We start from the raw sequence: 13,975 nt of genomic DNA, 5'->3' as shown, positions 1-13,975 counted from the left end.
CCCCTGGGGAGCCTGAGCAGAATGGCATGATTCTGAAACCAACCAAAGGCCTCGGTGCCCCTGCCCTGCCCAGCTCCCAGCAGCCGGCCCTGCAGGGCTGTGAGCTCTGCCCTGACCCCTGAGGTGTCTGCGTGGCTGGAGGCACCCTCCCTGGTCACTCAGGCAGCCCTTGCTCCCACCTGGTTCGTGTCTGCCATGAGTCCTTGGCAGATGCTTGTTTGATCGGGGACGTGGTTGTGCCCATGCATTGAGCCTGGCAGCACCAGATCCTTCCTGGGGGGTGGTGACACATGGGCCCCTCAGCCCCAGCCACTCCCGGCCTCCACCGCCTCGGCACAGCCTCCGTCCCGTCAGCTTGGGAGACAGAGCTGCAGATGGCTGTGGAGGTGCAGGGCACCCGCACACCCTGGGAGCCTTCTCGCTGTCCTCAGGGATGGTGGGTGGGTACCCCAGCCTCCCTTCTCCTCCTGGTTGGAGACTTTCTAAGGGTGTTGAGGGAGGGCAGGTCGTCCCCACCAGTGGACACATGGTTCCAGCAGAGAGTGGGGTGAGCTGCTCGGTGCTTCATAGACCTCTCTGTGCCTGCCTGCAGGGCTCCCGAGCCCCCGAACCTCTGGAGCCAGTGGCCTGATGGCTGCCTTCTAGGAGCCCCGCCCACTCCAGGCTTGGGGCACCCGGGCCCTTGGTGTTCCGTGCTGCATGCTGCAGGCTTACCTGTGAGAAGCTGCCTTCCTGGACATCAGGCTTGGTGGCAGCGGTGATGTGGGATTCTTGGAATCAGAGGGGACAGGGTGGGGAAGGTTAGCATGCCACCTCTGACATAGCCATGCTGGGCTCTGGGCTTCCCTGGCTGTGCTTGTCAAGGGCCTTTCCCTGTGGCATCTGCCACCACCTGGGGCCGAGGAGCGTGGGGTGTGACGTCTGCTCCCCTGCAGCTTCCTGGGAGGTCTGAGGGGCAGGCCTGTTTGTTGGAGGCACGGGCAATGATCCAGGTGTCCTCTGAGTCCGTCTCACTGCCCCTGCTGGGCAGGGCCTGCCCGCCTGCAGAGCAAGGCCACTTGGACTCTGGGTACGGCTGGAACGGGTGCTGCTCCTGTGAACTGAGCCTCCCGAGTGCGGGGCTGGAACAGGCGCTGCTCCTGTGAACTGAGCCTCCCCAGTGTGAGGCTGGAACGGGTGCTGCTGCTGTGGCTGGGCCTCCCGATTGCGGGGCTGCACCTTACACATCACAGCATGCGGACTGTAGGGAAACTGAGGTGCGGAGGGAGGTTCCTCAGCTGAGTTGAACTATGGCTCGGGGAGGCCCTGGGTCCCTCCTGGTCCGTGTAGTGGAGGGGCGGCTGGCAGACGGCGCTGCTGGCTCCACACAGCCAGCTGGCAGGCAGCCTGGGGTGGGAGGCTGCAGTGCCTCCGTGGGCGCCTGGCCGAGTGCCACTGCTGGGAGGTGCCACAGCTGAGAGGTGCCACTGTCGGGAAGGTTCCCTCGTGCCGCTTCTGGCTTCCACGTGCAGACAGTAGACTGCAGGCGTGTGCAGGTGGGGGCTGGCTTCCGGCCCTTTGGCGATGTTCAGGTACAGATGTAGCATTGCGCACGCTCAGAGCTGTCCCCTTTGTCCTAGCACTCCCTCCTCCTCAGGGCCAGGGCCACATGGCCTGGACACTTGTCCGTCTCTGGGTAGGACACCAGCCTGTGAGGGGCATGACTACTGTCTCAGACAGTTCAGGCAGGGCAGCCGACCCAGACGCTCACCATGTGGAAAGGAACCCGTGGGCCTCCGACACAGCGTGGCCAGTGCCCTCCACACCAAGGAGCTCCAGGCGGGGCTTCCAGGTGGGCGCAGCTGGTTGAGTGCAGACCTCCCCTCTGTTCTCTGGCCTGAACGCCCCCTCAAATAACAAGAAAGGGGTGCTGGAGCTCTGCACCCACAGGGCAAGGAAGGTGGGAGAGGAGGCGCCACTGGGAGGTGTGGGTGCAGCTCAGAAGGCAGCCAGCCGGATTGGGCAACCTGAGAGGCCCCGGCCCTGGCCCGGGTCAGGGTCGGGAGAACAGGAACCATGCTGACGTGTGGCTGGCAGTGCGGAAGACAGGTGGAGGACCCGTCTGGGGGTCAGGTGAACCTGCAGAACCCTTCCCTGGGCTGGAGCAGTGGACTCAGAGGACCCAGATTTGGGGCACTAGGCCCAGGCCAGCACGGTTCATGTGGGGGCTGCAAGTGGGGGTCACCTGGCTCATGGGCTGTCCCCTGGTGGGCCCCCTGCCCCTCTTGCCTCCTTGGCTCCCAGAACCCTAGCAGCCAGACTTCTAAAGCCCACAGACCCAGCTGCTGGCATCGGGGACCCAGCAGGATGCCCGCTACCCCAGCGCCTGTGGGTGCAGCACATGCAGTGAGCTGTCCAGCACCTGGGAGTCTCCTGGTGACCAAAAGTCACAAGATGGTTGGGGAGGGCTTTTGACATGAAGATCAGTCGGCAACGTGAAAATGGAACTCAGGGCCGGGCACGGGGCTCAGCCAGTAACCCCAGCACAGGGAGGCCGAGGCAGGCAGACCGCGGGGTCAGGAGATCGAGACCAGCCTGGCTAACTCGGTGAAACTCCATCTACTAAAAATACACAAAACTAGCCGGGCGCGGTGGCGGCGCCTGTAGTCCCAGCTACTCGGGAGACTGAGGCAGGAGAATGGCGTGAACCCGGGAGGCGGAGCTTGCAGTGAGCCGAGATCCGGCCACTGCACTCCAGCCTGGGCGACAGAGCGAGACTCCGTCTCAAAAAAAAAAAAAAGAAAAAAATGGAACTCAGAGGAAGGGCCAGTGCAGAGAACAGAAGGAAACTAAAGCAAAACAAAGCCCATGAATGTTCTCAGAGAAAGGGAAGGGATCCATCCTGGGATGTGGTCAGATGAGAGGAAAGCTCTTGACACTTGGGTTAGGAGAAGTAACAAGTGGAATGAAAGGACCAGGTGATAAAGTTGAGGTCACCACCCAGAAGATGGGGCAAAAACAAAGAAACTAGGAGAGAAAAAAAATCAGACAATCAGTCCATTGGTCCAATGTGCAGTTAATAGCAGAGAAGAAGGAGTGAACACAGAAATAAAGAGGGGCCCCTTCAAGGTGTATTTAAACTGTTAGAACATGGGAGAAGAAATGCGTTTAGAGGAAAAGCGGGTCACATACAAAGGCCTGGAGTCAAACCCCACTTTGCCTTTCGGCAGCCACGTTCGGGTGTGGAGGCTCCAGGCCCAGCCAAGCCCCATCTCCCGGAAGGCAGATGAGTGGGGTTTCCCGACTGAGGCCTCGGAGTGCACCCCTCCACGCCTTTCCACCACGAGCAAGGCGCACCTTCCTCCCGCCCAGGAGGACGCGGTCCCCGGTGCGGGTAGCAAGCAGGGTGGACGCCAGCTCTGGGAGGGGTCTCCCGGGCGCCCTGATTGAGCCCTTTCCCTTCAGGAGCTCTGCTGCTGAGCACTTTAGGGAAGAATCAGCGATGATTCCATGAAAAACTAGGCAAGTGGAGAAAACGAGACGATTGTTAACCTCGGGAAGCAAAGCTGTTCAAAGGAAGAAAAGAAAGAATGGCCTAGTGCGGCCTCACCACCTTTACCTGTGTGTGCAGGAGTGCCTCAGAACAGACCCCAAGCGTGACTGAATCCACTGTGCGCAGAAACACGACAGAACAGACCCCGAGCGTGACTGAATCCACCGTGTGCAGGAACACGACAGAACAGAACAGACCCCGAGCGTGACTGAATCCACCGTGTGCAGGAACACGACAGAATAGAACAGACCCCGAGCGTGACTGAGTCCACCGTGTGCAGGAACACGACAGAACAGAACAGACCCCGAGCGTGACTGAGTCCACTGTGTGCAGGAACACGACAGAATAGAACAGACCCCGAGCGTGACTGAATCCACCGTGTGCAGGAACACGACAGAACAGACCCCGAGCGTGACTGAATCCACCGTGTGCAGGAACACGACAGAACAGACCCCGAGCGTGACTGAGTCCACCGTGTGCAGGAACACGACAGAACAGAACAGACCCCGAGCGTGACTGAATCCACCATGTGCAGGAACACGACAGAACAGACCCCGAGCGTGACTGAATCCACCGTGTGCAGGAACATGACAGAACAGACCCCGAGCGTGACTGAATCCACCGTGTGCAGGAACACGACAGAACAGAACAGACCCCGAGCGTGACTGAATCCACCGTGTGCAGGAACACGACAGAATAGAACAGACCCCGAGCGTGACTGAGTCCACCGTGTGCAGGAACACGACGGAACAGACCCCGAGCGTGACTGAATCCACCGTGTGCAGGAACACGACAGAACAGAACAGACCCCGAGCGTGACTGAATCCACCGTGTGCAGGAACACGACAGAATAGAACAGACCCCGAGCGTGACTGAGTCCACCGTGTGCAGGAACACGACAGAACAGACCCCGAGCGTGACTGAGTCCACCGTGTGCAGGAACACGACAGAACAGAACAGACCCCGAGCGTGACTGAGTCCACACAGTGATCCTGGAGAGTGGGGTGCATGTGTGGGAAGGGAGGCCTGGCCTGAGGCTCCGAGCTGGTGGGAACCTGACTGCGGAAGAGCCTGGCCCCACGGTCCCGGCTGCCCAGATGGGGCGGCTGCGGTTGTGTTTCCTTGCAGTCTTCATGGCTTGCTATGTGACATTGGATGGTCTGTGTGTGTCACTGTGATGAAATGTGGATGTAACCTGTGGTGGAGTATGTCAGGGACACAGGAGCCAATAGAGCGAGAACCCAGCGGCCAGAGTAGGGACAGCGTGACCTGCAGGAGGGGTCAGGCCACGCTGGATTGTGACTTGAAGCAGAGCATGGCGGTCCTGGGTTCACACCACTGTAGTGAGCAGATGCAGATCCGAAGGGGAGAGGAGATGCACGTCCCAAGCAGAGGAATTCCACCGTCGAGAACGCCCTGCTTCCGGGCAGGCCGTGCAGAGCAGCTGAGCACTTTTCTCTTTATTCTTTCTTTTTGTTGTTGTTTTTTTGAAACAAGGTCTTGCTCAGGCTAGAGTGCAGTGGCACAATCTCAACTCACTGCAGCCTTGACCTCCCGGGCTCAAGTGACCCTCTCACCTCAGCTTCCCAAGTAGCTGGGACTACAGGCGCGCACCACTGCATCTGGTTATTTTTTTTATTTTTATTTTTTTTGAGACGGAGTCTCACTCTGTTGTCCAGACTGGAGTGCAGTGGCGAGAAAAGTGCCTGGCCACTTCTCTTAGAGTTAATTTGGTTTAATGCTATAAATGGGCTGGGTGCGGTGGTTCACTCCCAGGAGATCGAGACCAGCCTGGGCAACATGGTGAAACCTCGTCTCTACAAAATGTTTTTTTTTTTTTTTTTTTTTTTTGAGACGGAGTCTTGCTCTGTCACCCAGGCTGGAGTGCAGTGGCCGGATCTCAGCTCACTGCAAGCTCCGCCTCCTGGGTTTACGCCATTCTCCTGCCTCAGCCTCCCGAGTAGCTGGGACTACAGGCGCCCACCACCTCGCCCGGCTATTTTTTTGTATTTTTTAGTAGAGACGGGGTTGCACCGTGTTAGCCGGGATCGTCTCTCGATCTCCTGACCTCGTGATCCGCCCATCTCGGCCTCCCAAAGTGCTGGGATTACAGGCTTGAGCCAACGCGCCCGGCCACAAAATGTTTTTAAAAAATTAACCAGATGCTGTAATCCCAGCACACTGGGAGGCCGAGGTGGGTGGATCATGAGGTCAGGAGATCGAGACCATCCTGGCCAACATGGTAAAACCTCGTCTCTATTTAAAATACAAAAATTAGCCAGGTGCGGTGGCGGGCGCCTGTAGTCCCTGGTACTTCAGGAGGCTGAGGCAGGAGAATGGTGTGAACCCGGGAGGCGGAGCTTGCAGTGAGCCGAGATTGTACCACTGCACTCCAGCCTGAGCGACAGAGCGAGACTCCGTCTCAAAAAAAAAAAAAAAAAAAAAGCCTGGCATGGTGTAATTGGATTGTAGTCCCAGGAGGTGGAGGCTGCAGTGACCTGAAATCACACCGCTACACTCTAGTCTGGGCAACAGAGTGAGACCTTATCTCAAAAAATTGAAAAGTTATGTGAGACTGGGCGCTGTGGCACACCTGTAATCCCAGCACTTTGTGGGGCTAAGGCAGGCAGATTGCTTGAGGTCAGGGGTTCCAGACAGCCTGGCCAACATGGCAAAATCCTGTCTCTACTGAAAATACAAAAATTAGCTGGACGTGGTGGCTCATGCTTGTAATCTCATCTACTCGGGAGGCTGAGGCAGGAGAATCCCTTGAACCCAGGAGGCGGAGGTTGCAGTGAGCCAAGATCGCGCCACTGCACTCCAGCCTGGGTGACAGAGTGAGACCCCATCTCAAAAAAAAAAAAAAGTTATGAATGGTAGTCCATGAGGCACTTGTACTGTGGTTAGAATCACAGCATAATTCTTGAGGTCACAAAGATGTTATAAAAGCTCGTTCCAAAAACATACCTTCCTCTGCGGGGGCGTTTTACGGCAGTCAGCCAGGCCAGGTGGGGGCGCCTGTGGCTGCTCCAGGAGGGTGATGGGAGGGCTGGTCCCACACGGGGGTCCACGCTGCATGGGCTGCTCGGGCTGTGGCTGCTGCACAGCTCACCCAAGAGGGACTGGGATAGCTGGGCGTGGGCTCCCGGGAGCTGACTGAGGTCCTGTCCAGTGTGGCGGGGCCTTTTCCTCATTGGGACCCTGGTGTTCTCAGGTGGTACACTGGGCTCTGGAAGGGAGGGCGGATGGAGACACAGGTTGAAGTTGGGTGCGCACGCCCACCTTCTCCCCCCGGGATAGACCCATGGGGTCCAGAGCTGCAGGATTTGCTCCATTTGTGAAGTGCCCTGCTGGAGTCCTGAGGGGTAGTGTGGTGACACCCGCAGTCCTGGGACGGCAGGGGCCGGCCTTGGAGCCCCTCCTGGGAGCTGTGCAGCCCGGGTTTGGTCGCGTTTCTCAGACGCCCCTGCCTTGCTGTTACAGACAGCCAATGGGAACGTGGAGGCCAAGGTGGTGTGCTTCTACCGGAGGCGGGACATCTCCAGCACCCTCATCGCCCTGGCCGACAAGCACGCAAGTGAGTCCGGCCTTCCCCGGGGTGGCTGCCTGGCGGGAGGGTCCGCCGGGGAGGGCTGGCGGGGTCCTTCTTCCCTAGGGTCCATCCTCGGGGTCCTGGCCTCGTGGGGCCACCCTCTGCCCAACTCGCTCTGGCCTCTCTTTCTCTCCCTTCCACGGTGGGTGGGGGTGTCCTGGATCCGTTTCCTCGGGGGCTGGGCGAATGAAGTCCTCACAGGCCCCTCCGGAGCGGTGTGTCTTCCACGGTGGGTGGGGGTGTCCTGGCTCCGTTTCCTCGGGGACTGGGCGAATGAACTCCTCACAGGCCCCTCCGGAGCGGTGTGCCTCTCACTGGCATCCTCTGTGAGCTTGTCACGGGGTGTGGCTGGGTGTGGGCATCATTGGTTGAGGCTTCTTTTTTTCTTTTATGATGACTTCTGGAGACTTTTCAGGCTGGTGGGACCCTGCTGCCCACACCTGCCACTGTCTCTTGCCTTTTAATTTTGTGAAGAGGCTTCTGTTGGCATTCTGAGTAGTGTTTTCAGGAAAGCAGTCCTCTCCTTATTCTTTACAATTCAAACTCCAATTCAGTAAACTGGCTGGAAGGGGCTGCTGTGGCCAGCACAGTGTGTGGGAGGAAGCCACTGGCTGCATGGGAATGCCCTCAGCCTTGGGGGCCCAGCTCCTCCCCTGGGAACAGGTACTCACAGGTGATGGAGTCTCCCGCACCGGGGGACGTCGACTTCAGAGCCAGGAGCCAGAGGCACCCCCACGCCCTCCATACGCTACTGACACAGGGCCTGCCGGGCTGGGCCCACCTGCACCAGACACTGTGGTGCCCCCACTGAGGCCTCTCGTGTCGGTGGGGGCAGGCGCGAGGGCTGTTATTGGCTTCCGCTCTGATACATCAGCTGAGGTGGGATTTGAGCCCAGGCTGAGGCTGTGGTCTGTAGGGTGACGTTTCCCAGTAGGTGAGGCATGTGACTGCCCGAGTACCTGTGTTGCTGGGGTGGGCCAAGGTCCCACCTGTAGCCTCCTATGACCCCTAATGGGGTGAGGTCCAGGGACTGTGACTGGCAGTGGGTCAGGTGGGAGGACCTTGACATCTTCTGCCCCTGTCCCAGTGCTGTGGGTGAGGGCAGGAAGCCAGCCCAGGCAACCTCCCCCTGCCCTGGGAGGGGCTTAGGGGCAGGACAGACCATCCTGCCACCAGTGTCTTGTTCCTGAGCCTTTGCTGGGAGTCCGCCAGGGCAGCGCTCGTGGAAGGAAGGGTCCCTTAACCCCACTGCCTTGCCCACTGGACAGCTGCAGCCTTTCCTCGGCACCCAGTGGATGCGGACATGAGCTGCCCTGGGGCAGTGCAGCTGGGCTGGGCCCCTGGGTCCACTCTGGACACCGGGCTGTGGGGCCTGTGGTGGCCCAAAGGGAGCTGCCAGTTGACCATGGGCTTCCTCTGGCTTCGTGAGGAACTGGAACCTCCTAGCTCTCTGCTCAGAGGAGGGGAGCATTCAAGGCGGGGCATGGTGACCCTTGACCTCTGACCTCAAAGGCTGTGTACTCCACTGGTGCGCACTCCAGGCACCAAGGAAGAGAGCTGGGGATGTTGAAAGTCCACAGGCTGCACATTCTGGAGGGGCGTTTGGTGCGGCCCTTGGCCCTGCAGGTGCTGGACGCCAGCCAGCAGCACGGCTGGTGGTTCTTGGTGTCGGGGACTGACCTGTGTCAACTCTGCAGGGAGTGGGAGAAGCAGTGGTGGGGAGCGGGCCGGTGCTGGGGAAGCAGTGGTGGGGAGCGGGCTGGCACTGGAGAAGCAGTGATGGGGAGCGGGCTGGCGCTGGAGAAGCAGTGCCCAGGCTGAGCGGGCTGGCCCTGGAGAAGCAGTGGTGGGGAGTGGGCTGGCCCTGGAGAAGCAGTGGTGGGGAGTGGGCTGGTGATGGAGAAGCAGTGATGGGGAGTGGGCCGGCGCTGGGGAAGCAGTGGTGGGGAGCGGGCCGGCGCTGGGGAAGCAGTGGTGGGGAGCGGGCCAGCGCTGGGGAAGCAGTGGTGGGGAGCGGGCCAGCGCTGGAGAAGCAGTGATGGGGAGCGGGCTGGCACTGGAGAAGCAGTGCCCAGGCTGAGCGGGCTGGCCCTGGAGAAGCAGTGGTGGGGAGTGGGCTGGTGATGGAGAAGCAGTGGTGGGGAGTGGGCCGGCGCTGGGGAAGCAGTGGTGGGGAGCGGGCCGGCGCTGGGGAAGCTGTGGTGGGGAGCGGGCCGGTGCTGGGGAAGCAGTGGTGGGGAGCGGGCCGGCGCTGGAGAAGCAGTGATGGGGAGCGGGCTGGCACTGGAGAAGCAGTGCCCAGGCTGAGCGGGCCGGCGCTGGAGAAGCAGTGGTGGGGAGTGGGCCGGCGCTGGAGAAGCAGTGGTGGGGAGCGGGCCGGCCCTGGAGAAGCAGTGGTGGGGAGCGGGCCGGCGCTGGAGAAGCAGTGGTGGGGAGCGGGCTGGCACTGGAGAAGCAGTGGTGGGGAGTGGGCTGGTGATGGAGAAGCAGTGCCCAGGCTGAGCGGGCTGGCGCTGGAGAAGCAGTGCCCAGGCTGAGCGGGCTGGCGCTGGAGAAGCAGTGGTAGGGAGCGGGCCGGCGCTGGAGAAGCAGTGGTGGGGAGCGGGCCGGCGCTGGGGAAGCAGTGGTGGGGAGCGGGCCGGCGCTGGGGAAGCAGTGGTGGGGAGCGGGCCGGCGCTGGAGAAACAGTGATGGGGAGCGGGCTGGCACTGGAGAAGCAGTGCCCAGGCTGAGCGGGCCGGCGCTGGAGAAGCAGTGGTGGGGAGCGGGCTGGCGCTGGAGAAGCAGTGGTGGGGAGCGGGCTGGCGCTGGAGAAGCAGTGGTGGGGAGCGGGCTGGCACTGGAGAAGCAGTGCCCAGGCTAAGTGGCCGCAGTGTGGCCCTGCCAGTCTGTGTGGCCTGGGGAGTCAGGTGCCACCGTTGAGTTGGGCATGTTTATGGCTTGCCCAGGGCGCATCCTGTCTCTGTCCTCTGGCACCTGGGAGCACAGTGTCTCTGCTCCAGAGAGTCTGTATCAGTGGTTTTTTAGGGTACGGTGTCCCCCTTTCCTGAGGTTCTGCTCTCAGACACCCCAGAAGATGGCCTTTTGCTAGGAGGGCCCCAGAAGGGGACTCCAGACATAATGTGATTAGAGGTATCAGAGGGCGGGTTTTCCAGAAGGGCCTTGTCGGGGCTGGTGGGACTGGGCAGAGAGCAGCAGTGCCCCCCCAGGTGCCCAGCCCAGCCCCTTTGGACGGTGCTCCCTGGAAAGCTGCATGGCGGCCCCTCTGCAGGGCGTTCCTGTGAACTGACAGCCCAGCTGCAGGGAGCAGGCATCATGGGTGACGGGTCTGCCGCTGGTCCAGGGGCTCGGAGCGCAGCCCCACTCTTGCCTGGTGACTGGGCCTTGCGGTGATTCTGCAGGGCCCACATCCCCGGGGTTGTGTACATCTGTGCGTTTCTCCTGCTCGCTCTGTGAGCTCATGGCAGCCCGGGTGAGGCCCCAGCTGATCCCAGGGACAGGTGTGAGGACACTCCGGGAGGCCTCTGGCTCTTCCACGTCACTGCCTCCACCCAGTCCCCGCTGGGGCGTCCAGCGCACAGTGCAGGCCTCAGGGTGGAGGGTAGACACCGGCCAGGCTGCACTGCGGCCCCTGCGGCAGAGAAGACCTTGCCCCGGCTGGCTGTGAGCGTGACGCCTTTTACAGACAGAACGACAGGGAGGGGGAACGTCCCTCCTCAGAGCCCCCCAGAGCAGGTGTGGGGGCCCTGGATTCCACAGCCTAGAGTGGGTGTGAGGGCACAGCCTGGGCCTCGTCCTGAGCCTGGGGCTGCCATTCCCTGGGCCTCATGCTTAGGGGTGTATCCAGGGTCCGAGGGAGGGTTCAGAGTGTGGGCGGTGCAGGGTGCACTGGCCAGCCCCGCCTCCCGCCTGGGTGTTTCTGCCTGTTGGCCTCCTGAGGAGCTGCAGGCCTACTTCGCCCACATCTCCGACAGGCTGCACCCCGCAGCCCTGTTCTGCTGATCGGGGCACTGGTGAGATGGGAGTCTCGGAGTCGCTGTGGGCTTCTCTCCAGGCTGGGTCGGTGCGCTGACGGGGCCTGGCATAGGGCGGGCGTGAACGAACGCCAGCCTCTGGTCTGGGATGGTGTGTGGGCCTCTGGGCCCTGGGGATTTCTGAGTTGAGGGTGCAGTTTGCTTGTGGGGCCCCAGGAGTGGGAGCAAGTGAGGTGTGTTGGCCTGGGATGCTGGGACTGGGGCTATCCTGGTCAGCCCTGCCCTGTTCTATGGACCGGCGGGAGGTGAGGCTCAGCAGGCAGACACCCCAGGCTTCTGAGGCCCAGATAGGGCCCGCTCAGAACAGGCCCAGCATGGCTGCTCCCAGCCTCAATCTGGGAGTGCCCAAAGGAGCCAGGACTTCCTGCAGGCACCACAAGGGGGCCGCAGAGAGCGAGCAACCCGGCTGGCTGTGGTCCAGTCTGGGGACCTCGGGCTCAGAGAGCCGGCAGGACGCTGAGCGGGATGAGTGGCCCACTGGCGGCCGGTGCTGGGTGTGCGAGGGGACGGTGGGGAGCACCACCACACACCCCCATTTTGGGTGTTATAAGAACCCTACTTGGGTTCCTAGCACAGGGCAGGAATGCCCATGCTGCTGGCCCACGGCCGGCCCCGGCCTCTTCTGGACAGCCTGTTCTGGGAAGCCGCGATGGAGTGAGAGCAGGGGTGGTCGCTGGACAGGGGCCCTCCACAGCCAGGCTTGTCTGGGCTCTTCCCAAAGAGGCTTGGCACCGGGTGGGTGGCGGCCGAAGTGGGGGGACGTTGAGGCCCAGATGATCTTCAACCGGGTGGTCTTCACACCCCACCGGGAGGCCTGTGGCCCCCGTTCTGCCCTGCCCCCTGGTGGCACAGCCCTCGGTCCGGGCCCTGGGCAGGGAGCAGGCCGCTGCTCTGCGCTGACCGTGCTGCCGGGTGCTGTCTGTCTGTTATATAGCCCTGTCAGTCTGCTATAAGGCCGGACCGGGGGCGGACAACGGCGAGGAAGGTAAGAGCCGGCCTCCGCAAGGAGGGCGTCCTCCTGTCTGTGTCCCTGGGCTGGGGGCGGCAGCGCCGCTGAGGGACAGAGTTTGGGCGGGCTGCCTGCATGCCTGCGCCCTGCGCCCGGCCGGCCCAGCTGAGGAGGGGCCCTCCCTTGTGTCCGGCCCACAGCCCAGACTTGGTGCAGCCCCGGCCTGAGGGTGACCTGCTGGTGTGGGAGGTCTGTGGTGGGCTGTGTGGGGCTGTCTGGTCACAAGATGGGGAGGGACAGAGGGCAGCTGCCCCTCGCCCTCCTTGCCTGGGCACTTGGCAGCCACCGGCTCCCCTGCTCCTTTTGCTCTTTTGTCTGCTGCTTCTGGGGCTGGCCCAGACCTTGTTCTCCCTCCTCCTTCCATCTTCATGCCCTGGGGAATCTGGGCCTTCAGGGTGCCTGGACTTAAAGGGCACATGGGCACCAGAGTGTCTGCAGGGGTACCTGCCAAGGAGTTGCTGGGCCGCCATGGGGTGGGGCAGCGGGACAGCGTCCAGCAGCAGGAGGACGCGCACCTGCCAGGACGGGGCCTCCTGCGTGCTGGCGCCGGGTGGGGCCGGTGGGGTGGGCTTTGGTCTGGCAGCGTGTATCTGCCGTGGTGCTGACAGGGGCTCCTTGTCCTTCAGGGGAAATAGAAGAGGAAATGGAGAATCCGGAAATGGTGGACCTGCCCGAGAAACTAAAGCACCAGCTGCGGCATCGGGAGCTGTTCCTCTCCCGGCAGCTGGAGTCCCTGCCCGCCACGCACATCAGGTAGCCCCCAGCAGCTCCCGCCCTGGGCCCCTCGGGCTGTCCTCGCCCTTCCAGCCTGCCCGTCCTTCTTTTCCAGGGGCAAGTGCAGCGTCACCCTGCTCAACGAGACCGAATCGCTCAAGTCCTACCTGGAGCGGGAGGTGAGGCCCAGCCTGGCCTGGTCTGCTGCAGCCGGTCCCAGGCCACTGTTTCCTCCACCCGTGACCTCTGCTGGCCTGGGCAGCGGGGACGATTTTCCCTCCTCCCTCTAGGCCCAGGCTGTTCTGGAGGGAAGCGGGGATTGCGTCCTGACAGCCACTTCCGGGTGTCCTAGTGTGCAGCTGCCCCTACCCTACGCGCCCAGAGTTGTGGGCCAGGAGCACAGGGCTTTTTCCCCTTGCCACTGCCTCCCAGACAGCCAGCGAGGGGAGGTCCCGCTGGGGAGGGTGTGGCTGAGGCATATGGGGCAGGGGCCACCTGGGTCTTCGTAGGAGTCGTGGCTGGTCCCTCCTGGGCAGTGGCGGAGTCCTGGTAGGCCCACCTTGGGGGTCACCTGTGATTATACTGTGTTACCTGCCATATAGCATCCCCCAAGGTGTGACAACCAAAAAATGTCTCTAGACAGTGCCATACCTACCTGGGGAGCAGTGTCGCCTGACGGAGAGCGGTGGCACTGAGGCTGCTGTGAGATGCAGCTAACGGGAGGGTTGGGTTTCCGAGGCCACGTGGGGCCGAAAACGTCTGGAGCGTGTTGGTTCCCTGGAGTGCCTGTCATAGTTGCAGGGCACACCTGCCCAAGGGGCAGGCCCATCTCCAGGCCTGGGGCTTGGCCTCTCACAGGCTCTGCTGCCACCTGGCTGGAGTCTTGTGGCCTGAACACCCCCAGTGTGTCCAGCCAGCCCAGATGCAGGTTGCTGGATGAGGCCCTACCCTCCCTGTCCTAGGGGGCCTCATCTCTGCCGTGGCCATCGGCACTCTGGCGTGGGCTCTGAAGGATCCAGGATGGCCACGGTGTGTCCCAAGCTCAGTCCTATACTACCCCTGTGGCCCCAGTCCCCATTCCCACCACACAGCCT

The 13,975-nt window shown here is 62.0% G+C and overlaps 1 protein-coding gene across 12 annotated transcripts in view; it reads left to right on the top strand.

Moving 5' to 3' along the window:
• Window positions 1–13,975, top strand: part of LOC105489864 (metastasis associated 1) — a 52,536-nt gene that overhangs the window by 20,293 nt on the left and 18,268 nt on the right. For 8 of the 12 annotated variants that reach the window (XR_011625450.1, XM_011755058.3, XM_071099461.1 and 5 more), the window contains exons 3-6: window positions 7,016–7,109; window positions 12,093–12,143; window positions 12,794–12,920; window positions 12,997–13,060. Coding sequence is in view for 11 of the 12 variants with exons in the window: in XM_011755058.3 (XP_011753360.1) it covers window positions 7,016–7,109; window positions 12,093–12,143; window positions 12,794–12,920; window positions 12,997–13,060 (336 nt within the window). In the remaining variant the exon portion in view is untranslated. The remainder of the gene's footprint in view (window positions 1–7,015; window positions 7,110–12,092; window positions 12,144–12,793; window positions 12,921–12,996; window positions 13,061–13,975) is intronic. The other 4 variants (XM_071099462.1, XM_071099457.1, XM_071099459.1 and 1 more) reach the window with 1 other exon arrangement.

The sequence above is a fragment of the Macaca nemestrina genome, chromosome 7, assembly GCF_043159975.1.
Source record: "Macaca nemestrina isolate mMacNem1 chromosome 7, mMacNem.hap1, whole genome shotgun sequence".
NCBI classification, from domain to species: Eukaryota; Metazoa; Chordata; class Mammalia; order Primates; family Cercopithecidae; genus Macaca; species Macaca nemestrina.
This window is presented reverse-complemented; position numbering and strand designations above follow the sequence as displayed.